The sequence below is a fragment of the Mycteria americana genome, chromosome 20 (genome assembly GCF_035582795.1).
Source record: "Mycteria americana isolate JAX WOST 10 ecotype Jacksonville Zoo and Gardens chromosome 20, USCA_MyAme_1.0, whole genome shotgun sequence".
Classification (NCBI taxonomy): domain Eukaryota; kingdom Metazoa; phylum Chordata; class Aves; order Ciconiiformes; family Ciconiidae; genus Mycteria; species Mycteria americana.
In genome coordinates, this window is record NC_134384.1 from 5,153,502 (window position 1) to 5,162,751 (window position 9,250).

The 9,250-nt window shown below is 62.8% G+C and overlaps 1 protein-coding gene across 1 annotated transcript; it reads left to right on the forward strand.

Moving 5' to 3' along the window:
- Positions 1 to 3,575: 3,575 nt before the first annotated feature.
- On the forward strand, positions 3,576 to 8,714 carry FANCE (FA complementation group E). Its single transcript, XM_075521696.1, has 13 exons — positions 3,576 to 3,598; positions 4,077 to 4,243; positions 4,780 to 5,029; positions 5,323 to 5,956; positions 6,039 to 6,086; positions 6,401 to 6,460; positions 6,539 to 6,682; positions 6,769 to 6,892; positions 7,485 to 7,560; positions 7,700 to 7,766; positions 7,865 to 7,990; positions 8,134 to 8,228; positions 8,409 to 8,714. Exons 1-13 carry the CDS (start codon positions 3,576 to 3,578, stop codon positions 8,410 to 8,412), a joined length of 1,818 nt encoding a protein of 605 aa, XP_075377811.1. The 3' UTR covers positions 8,413 to 8,714.
- The last annotated feature ends 536 nt before the right edge of the window (positions 8,715 to 9,250 follow it).

Consider the following 9,250-nt stretch of genomic DNA (forward strand, 5'->3'; position numbering starts at 1 on the left):
ATATTTTTGCTAGAACTACAAACCTCCAAGTGTTTTTAATAATATAAATAGTGTCCACAAACTGACTTGACTTTAAATAAATCTGAACTAAATATTTAAGAACCTTTTAGCGTCCAGCCTTTCTTTGTGGGATTTCTCTTGGCCCCTGAGGGGCTGCCCTTGGGAGGGTTTCCAGCAGAGGCAATGGGATTTGCGGGATTTGCTGTGATTTCCAGGGATTTGCCGTGATTCCCAGGTCTCGTAGCTGCTGGGGTTTGATGGGGGTTTCCCCATTAAACCTAAAAGCGGCGAGAGCCGGTCGTGAGCGGGGTCCCAGCCTCAAAGCCGAGCGCTCCCTGCCCCAAATCTTTGCCGTGGCCCTTGCTGCGGGGTGAAGGTGGGCAATGAGCCGAGCCTGGCCGTAGCCACCCCAAGATGGGCGAGGATGGGCTGCGGGACAGCCCGGCCATGTGCTGGCACCGGGCTCTGCTCTCGGCCGGGTCCGAACACCCGGGAGGTTGCGGGGAGCGGCTGCAGCCCCCCACGCTTCCCTCTCCCCGCTCTGTTCGGGTGCCCCCGGGGGGAGCCGAAGCGTTGTCCCCAGCCTCTCCCGTGCAGCTGGGGACACAGGGAGCCCAAAAGGTCCCCGCTGGGTGGGGGGAGCGGCAGGGCGAGGGTTAAGCCGCTGTGCCTGCCGGGCAGGTGACGGTTACCTGGGTGGGGACCGGCTGCGCCCACCGGCCCATCCAAGGCCATAAATAGCCCTGGGAGGTCGCCCAGCCCCCTTAGCTGCTGGGGAGGAGATGGAGCCGGGCTCGCTGGTGGCATCTGGGGCGTTCAGGGCCCGGGGGGGCTGTCCGAGACCCCTGTGCAGGTAGGGTCTGGGGGGAGGCGGCGGGGAGCAGCTTTTGGGGGCTGGGGGTGGGCTGGAGCCCCTCGCTGTGGGGCAGAGGGTGGTTTGTGATGCCCTTGAACCTCCCCCCGCCCGTTTTCCCTGGAGGGTGAGGGGCTGGCGGGGACTGAGCCTGTCCGTCCGGCTGCCCTCCCTCCGGGGCTGGGGGTCCCCGGCAGCACCCCGGCCGGCCACCCCCTCCCTGCCGGCCCCAAGCCGAGGACTCCTGCCCCTTCCCATGCCCTCACGGGGAACCGGGGGCTGCCCCAGCCCTCCGTACCCCCGGTTTGTCTCCAGCCCCCGGGAGAGCCCCCAACCTTGTGCCTCGGCCGGCCCGGCCCAGCCCTGGGCTTCGTTTGCTTTGCAATTAGCCAGGAGATAAGGCTGGCTGGGGCAGGGAGGGCTCCTGAGCCCGGACACCAGCCTGGGGGCCCCGAAAACATGGCCCCATCCAGGCAAAGCTGGACCCAGGGTGGGATTTTGGGGTGGCTGGGGCGGGGGTCTGACCCCGGTCATGCGGCTTCTCCGGCTGGCAGGAATTTTGCCCGTGGATCCTGTCGATGGGGCCAGAACTGCCGCTTCTCGCACGACGCAAAGTCAGCCCAGATCTGTAGGTACTTCCAGAGCGGGTTTTGCAGCTACGGAGAGCGGTGCAGGTAAGGGGCAGTGAGGAGGGGGCCTGATGCCACGAGGATGGGCTGGCAGCCAGGAGGTGTCATGCTGGGCTGACGGGACCCTCTGTCTGTCTGTCCCTGGGCTCCTCCAGCTACCAGCACATCCAAGAGGAGTCGGTGCCAGTGGGGACCCGCTACGGCTCCGTGCCCCCCGGCCACGGGGGCTCAGAGCCCGGCAGCGTGCCTGCGGCAGTGGCCCGGCACTGGCGGGGAGCCCGGTGCAGCTCGGCCCGCCCTGTCCCCAGCATGACGCACATGGCCTTCAAGTTGCCAGGCGTGGAGGTTGAGGAGGAAGAGAAAGATGAGAACATCCCAGCACCTGATAATGTCCCCCGTGGGGCCATCGGTGGAGAATTTGTCTCGGCACGAGCTCGGGGTGCCTCAGGTAGGTACTAGGGTGCCCGGGGACCAGTGGGGCTGAGGATACTGGGGTGGTCAGGGTGGAGCATCCTGTGCATGTGTCTGCCCTTGACCCAAATCCTCCTCCCCCCATCTCTGGAGGGGGCCCAGCTGGGGCTGTGGAAAGCTGTCCTGGCAGCTTTTTTAGGTGGGGACTTTAACTGCTAAGCCTGTGCCCTCCGAGCAGCCAGCCCGCCTCTTTGATGATGGGGCGGGATGTGCTTTTCCCCTCTAAGAGCTCTCTTGCCTGCAGGCTCCCACCCGCGAGGGCTGGGACTGGATCCAAATTCTCCTGACCCCAGAGAGGCAGTGGCGGAGACAGCGACACGGACTGACTCTGCAGAGGTGGGCTTGGCGGTCTCCTGCAGTCCGGGCAGTCCCCGTCACCCCGCGTCGGTCCCCTAGGCTGGGGCAGTGATGGAGCCGAGGAGTTGCAATGCCGTGCCGCTCTGTTTGCAGGTCCCCACAGAGCTGGGTGCGGTGGCAGCCCCGGTCCCCACCACGGCGCTGAGGGCCCGGAGCGAGGCCGTGGTGTGCGGCATCTGCATGGACCGGGTGTACGAGAAGCCGCTGCCAGAGGAGCGGCTCTTTGGGATCCTCCCGAACTGCAGCCACGCGTACTGCGTGGGCTGCATCCGCAAGTGGCGTCGCAGCCGGGACTTCCAGAGTGCCGTCATCAAGTGAGTGGGGATGGGGACATGGCTTGGGTGGTCACTGTCACCCCTCCTGCACCCTGAAATCCTTCCTTGGGTCTGGCAATGTGGCTTTGGGATTGGAGCGACTTTCCTTCGGGAACAGGCACTTGGGAGCTGTGATGGGGACGGGGATGCTGGATGAGGCCGTGGAGGTGGGACCACCCAGCATGGGTGCTGAGCCCGTGCTCCCTGCTCCCTTTCTGGGAGACTCACCTGCACCCATTGCCTTCACCCAGGGCCTGCCCAGAGTGCCGGGTCACCTCCAGTTACTACATCCCCCACAAATACTGGGTCTCGGACGTGGGTGAGAAGGCGAAGCTCATCGAAACCTTCAAGGCGCGGACGGGGTGAGTGCATGGCACTGTGGGCTGCAGGGCTGCGGGCTCCGTGCTGCTCGAGGAGCTGCGCTCGCAACTGTGCTTTGAATCCCCCAGGAAAATCAGGTGCAAGTTCTTTGTCCGGAACCGCGGCCGCTGCCCATTCAAGTCAGACTGCATCTACCTGCACGAGCTGCCCGCCGGCCGGCTGCCACGGCACAGACGGCAGCGGCCAAGGGTGCCTGTTGTAAGTGGGGTGGTGTGTCCCGGGGGGCCGGGGCACGGCATGGCCGTGCAACGTGGCTCGAGGCTGGGGCTCATCCTCTCTCCTGTGCTGCAGGAGTTCAGCTCTTCTTCCTCGGAGAGCTCCGATGAGGAGGATGAGGAGCTCTGCATGCTCGAATGGGCTCTCACCCTGGCCCTGATGGAGACAGACTTTCGGCACGCATGTTATGTCAACGAGGTGTTCTTCACCGACTTCAGCGACTCAGACTAAGCCATGGGGTGCCCCACTGGGCCTGGGTGCTGTTGGTGGCAAAGAAATGTCTTCTGGGAGCGGAAAGCATCTGCTGCTGATGTGTTTAGCTGCTCCCAGCATGGGTTTGGGGTGGCTCCGGCCATGGGGGGTGTTGCAGGGGTGGGGTGGGATGGGAAAATACCCCCCTGTCGATGGCTGAAGCCCCAGCAGGTCTCACATCCCCGCTCCCCCCAGGAAGCCGGGGGGTGACAGAGCTGCAGGGCTCTTGGGGCAGTGGGGCACAGCCCCCCCTTCTCTTGCCCTCACCTCCTTGGTAGTGCAGTGCTCTGCACCCATGGGAGACCTCGCGGGTAGCCAGGCCCGGGGGGCTGGGCTGGGTGCTGGGGGGGGCAGTGGGGGTTTTTAATGCACACAGGGCTGGGGGGGGGGGCTCGCCGGGCAGCTGGGGGTCCCTGTTTTAAACTGTTTTTAGCCAAATCTGGAAATGATGAAATAAAATGGGCTGTGTAAGGTAACGCTGCCTGGGGCTCTCCTTCCGGGGGGGGGGGATACACCACCCCCTGAGGGCTGGGGGGGGGGGTGTGTGTGTTGGGGTTTGGCTTTAAGTGGTCATTTGCATAATGCATACATTTTGCATGCAAGGTTGATTTGCATACGCGGCGCGCTTTTCCAGCGGGGCGGGCCCGGAAGCGGCGCGCGCTGCTGGCCCCGGGGGTGGCGCGTACGGGCCCCGGGCTACCGGTACCGGCCCCGGGCAGTCCCTGGCGGGGGGACACACCGGGCACCCTGCCCTCCGCCTTCTCCCCGCGGTGAGTGTCTGCTGCCCGGTGCGGGCTGCCCCGGCGGCTGTGCCCGGCGTGGTTTGCCGGGGGGCGGGAGCTGATAACCGGGGCACGGTAATAACCGAGCAGCGCAACAACCGGGCCGGTGCACGGCCAGCCCCAGGGCCGGGTGGCTGCGGGCCCCGGGGAGGGGGGCTTAGGGCTGGTCTGTGCCCGGAGGAGGGGGCCGCAGTGGGGCGGGGGGACTCGGGGGTTTTCCCTCTCGGCCCCCCGGGAGGGCAGCGGGGGGAGCGCTGAGCTGCGAGCGAAGCGGTTTTAGAGGGCTCAGGGGAGCTCCCGGTGCTCTGGCCCGGCTGTGGTCCTCGGCAGTGCTTCTGCATCCTCGGGTGACCAGGATAAGCACGGACCCCCTGCGTGCAGGTAAGGGCAGCCCCCGATACTGCAGCCGGTGAGGGAGGACCCCGGGGCTTGCTCCAGAGCACGGCTGGCCGGGTCCTGGATGTACCGATCCCCGCACCCTTCTCGGTGTCACCCGTGTCAGGCTCTCCCCGATTTTCTTGTAGGTGGCTGTGAAGCCCCCCCAGCAGGGATGGAGCCCCCCTGCCTGCCCTGGCTGCAGAGCTTCGACAAGCCGTGCCGCCTCCTGCTCCACGCGCTTGCCTCCGGCTCCTCTGGGACGCTGGCTGCCCTCCGAATGCTGCAGCGGGTCCAGGCCCATGAGGAACCGGGACAGGCGTTTCCCTGGCAGGCCTTCACCGCAGCCCTGTGCGCCGAGGAGCCCACGCTGGAGGGGCCGGAGGGAGCCCTGGCTGTGTGAGTCGGCTGCGTTTCCAAAACTCGGTGTTTTATGGGAGGTTTGGCGTGTTGGGTGCCCAATTTGGCGCCGGGCATCTTCTTCCCCCCGGTGCAACGGTCCGTACGTGAAGTCAGGATCGTAGCAGGGACCCGCCAGTCTTCCAGCTTGTGTCTGCAAAAGCTGGCGAAGGTGTTGGCTGCCTCCTCTTGCTTCCTAGTCCCGTTAGACCCTGCTCCGCAGGGCAGGTTGGCAATAAGGACTCGGGGCTTTGCTCTGACGTGTTGCCTCTCCCTTTTCTCCCCTTTTCCAGCAAACCGCGTCTGCTGCTGCTCCCTGTCGTGTGCCAGAGAAACCTCTTCTCCCTGCTCCTCGTGGTGCAAGCCGTGGTGCCGGGGGGCTGCCTCGGCCAGCTGCTCCAGGCCGTGGAGCAGGATTCCCACGTGGATCCCTGGGTGCGGACGCTGGGGGATCTGCTCCGGCAGGGACTGAGGGGAGAGGAGCGCTCCCCACCTCCCATTCCCTTGTCTTCCACATGCCAGCAGCAGCTTCAGTGTCTGTGCCGGAAAATTGCCCAGAACAAACCAGAGAGGCGAAGAAAACTGAACTGGTGCTTCAGCAAGCAGCCCGGCACTGCCGGTGACGTGGCTGACTCTGCGCTTCAAGGTGGGAAGCGCAAGAAAGTGTCGGAGGAGAGCCTGGAGTTGGATGAGAAGAGAGAGGGGAAGAGGTTGTTGCTGGAGGAGGCAGCGTTTGACCCCCCGGGAACCCAGGAGGGTGGGGATGCGGCAGGGGTGGAAGAGGAGGTACCTGGGGAGACTTCAGGGGACAGATCTGCTCAGAGTCTGGCTGGAGCTGCTCTGGAAAGCTCCCAGCAGGATGCAGCCAGGGAGCCCAGGAAGATTTCCCAGGCAGAGCCGGCAGCGGAGGTCCAGTCCTTTCTCCAGGTATCGGGCAGGGATTGCTTTCCCCTTCCAGCCAGTGAGTCTTTGCACTCTGATTTCTGTTCCTTCACCTCATTTTCCACAGGTGCACGGACCGAGGCTCAAAATGCTGCTGCAGAAGGAGTCCAACAATGTAAGTAGTTGCTTCTGTCTCTCTCCTGGACCTGATGGTCTGAATGGGCTCGTGCCAGGGCCTCTGGAAGGGATGGGAGAGGAGGTGGGTTTCATGGGGATGACCGGAGGGGCATAAAAAGCCCTGCTGCCACTTCCTCCGGGCTCAGGTGCTAATACCTGCCTCCACCTCGCAGGGTTCTGCTGTATGATGGGCAGCCTGCAGGGTCAGTGCTGGCCAGAGCCGGGGTGGTAGGGAAGAGAAAAGCCCTCGAGCTGTATTTTGTGCGTTGCTTTATTTGGTGTATTACTCAAGGACTGCGTGTTTCCCTCCAGCAGTCAGAGCTGAGCATCCCACCCGAGCTGCATGTCCTGAACAACTGCTCTCCCAGCCAGGTGAGCCCCTCAGCGTCTTGGGTGCCGTGGAGGACCTGCTGCTGTCCCTAACGTCCCTGTCCCCTCTGCCGTCCCCAGCTCGAGGGGCTGTGCTCCTTCCTCCAGCTCTCCACGTGCCCGGAGCACCTCCTGGTGTGTTTCTGCAGCTGGCTGCTGGCTCTCACCCCCGACCTCAGCTACACCAGCGCAGCCATCCTGGCAGAGCAGCTCTTTCTCAGGCGAGTAAGTGCGGGGGCAGAGGTTTCCTGCACCCCATTTCCCTCATTTCCCTCGCCGCCATTCCCATCTCCTGCCTTTTCTGTTCGTAGGTCCTGTCCCTCACCCAGCCGCCCTCCCGCCACCTCATGGCTGCCCTCGCTTCATTTTGCTCTAAGTATTCCCAGCCTTTTTGTCGAGTCCTGGTGGCTGCGGTCCTGCGGGAGCCGGGGGAAGGTGCGATGGGCTCGCAGGAGGCACGGCTTGTTCTGGGAGCAGCTGAGGGAGCTGCGGAGGGGCTGTGGGCTGCTTTCAGCAGGAAGGGAAGCCCCAGCTGCAGAGTGCTCTCTGCTGGGAGGCATTTATCACCCAAAATGTGTGTTAGGAAACATGGAGGGATGGTGCTGGTTTTATCTGGGCAGGTGAACACTTGGGACTTAGGATGGGAGATAGGTTTACAGATGCTTGAGATGGAGAGAGAGAGGCCAAGCTGGTTTCCAGCCTCAGCTCTCCCGAAGAACAACTGCCATCTCTCCATGGACGTGAGGATTCCTGACAGCTCCTAATGCTGGGGCCAAAACTGCCCCAAGGTGACATGAGAAGAGGGTCCTGTGTGAATCCCTGCCACAGTAGCATCCCCTTTTCCTAGGGACTGGTGGTAATTAAACCCTTGCTGCAGATGGGCAAAGGAAGCTGGATTATCCTGAGCAGTAGAAGGGGGCACTACGTGGTTTCTGGGTGTCTGAAGGGGTGCCAGGAAGGGTCAGGCACATCCCCGTGGATCTGGCAGCCTCTGGAGGCTCTTCACCCTTCTGCTTTGCCCTTACAGGTGCTGAGCAGACCAAGCTGGTGTGCGAGCTTGTGGAGGAGTGCCTGGAGCCAGACTGTGTGAGACTGGTGCTAAGGTAAGATACTGGTTAAGGTAAGGCGACAGCGCTGCTTTGGTCCTCGTGCCTGCCTCGATGGGTCCGGCTGGCTCCAGCAGCTCAGGAGCACCAGCGAGGCCGTGTGAGCATCACATCTCCTCTTCGCCATCCTTTGCAGCCAAGTCCTGGAGGTGCCTTTGTCAGAGAAGCTCCTGCCGGTGGTGCAGGCTGTGCTGGGGCGGCAGGTGAGGGGATCCCCCCTTGTCCCCCCGGGTTTCCTTGCCAGCTCCAGCAGTGCTGGAGCAAGGACCAGCTCTCCTCCCCGCTCGTGGCTCTCTTCCAGGAGGTGCTGCCCCCTGAGCTCTTCGATCTCCTGGTCCTGACCCTGTGCCGGCAGGCCCCAGCCTTCGCCACATCGCTGAATTATGCCAAGCTGGTGACGGCCATGCTCGCCATGTACCAAAGCCAGGTGAGTAAGACCAGGCTTGGATCCTGCAGATCAGCTGGTGAGCTGTCAGCCAGGGCTGCGGCTGACCCAGGACCTGGCCCAGGGGTCTCAGGCGGGCTCCTGGCAGTGCAGCTCTCTGAGCAGCTTGCTCCTCTGCGTCCCAGGTCACCCCAGCCCACCGGAGCCGTCTGGCTGCCGCTCTGGATCAGAGCAACGCGGCTCTGAAGAAGTCGCTGCAGGCCGTGCTGGAAGGAGCCAGGTGAGATGGATGCTGTGCCCTCCAGGCTGTGGTCTCTCTTCTGGGGAGTGGCAGCTTCCATGTTTCTGGTCTGCCTTGGGTGGTGGGAAACCGCAGAAGCTGTGCCGGAGTGTGGTTGGCGGCAAGTTTCCCTTTTCTTGACCCCCCCGCCCCCCCCCTCTTTCTCTCTCCTCCTCCCAGGTGAGCACCAAAGGGAACCGCAAGGCGATGGCTTCCTTGGGCAGAGGATGCTCATTAGGTGGTGGTAGCTGCAGCCCAGTCCCTCACTGAGGGTCACGACCACCATGATGGAGACCCAGCAAGCACCCCAGCGAGCATGGGCTGTGGCACACAAAGTGCCCATGCCTCTTCCTGGGGCCTTGCAGCGACGCCTTGCGCTCGGCCAGCCTGATTTGAGGTGGGCTATTGCTGGGCGATGCCATCCCAGCCCCACGCATGCCCCGAGACTTGGTGTTCTTGGTTAAACAATGAATATGTTTGCAGTCATCTTTGTGTCTTGTCTGTTTCCGGGCTGCCTCAGAACTTGCCGCCATGGGCACCTCGCCACACTCAAGATGGCAACTCCCGCCTTCCTGCCCTGCCACACTCAAGATGGCGCTTCCCTTCCCGCCTCTCCCAAGATGGCGGCAGAGGCGGACCTGTGGGCGGGCTGGGCTGCGCATCACCTGGAGGGGGGTAATTGCATAAAGGTGACTCTTTTGTAGATGGTTTGTGCCCGAAAGGTGGCTTTTTTTAGTCTGGAAAACAAAACCCCCATTATTTTTGCATTATCAATGGAGTAATGTTAGCACACAAGTACTTGAAGAGCGCCTGAAGGTGGGCTGCAGTGATCCTGGCCCAAGGCTGGCTGCCATTTCCCCTTGGAGAGGAAACGTTGCCCATTTTCCCTATATGTTCCCTTATAAAAAAGGGTTTTCTGCCGAGCAGGTCCCCATGTTACCCGACTGGGCAGCAAGAAGCTGCAGAAGAAGCAGAAGTCCTTCTCTGCTTTCAGGTCCCCTGTGGCTTGGTGAGTATGCTGT

Coding starts and splice junctions, on each gene's coding strand:
- FANCE (XM_075521696.1), top strand. CDS start 3,576: ATGGGGGGTGTTGCAGGGGTGGG. Junction 5,030..5,322: donor CCGGAGGGAGCCCTGGCTGT/GTGAGTCGGCTG, acceptor CCCCTTTTCCAG/CAAACCGCGTCTGCTGCTGC. Junction 7,767..7,864: donor AGGCTGTGCTGGGGCGGCAG/GTGAGGGGATCC, acceptor GCTCTCTTCCAG/GAGGTGCTGCCCCCTGAGCT.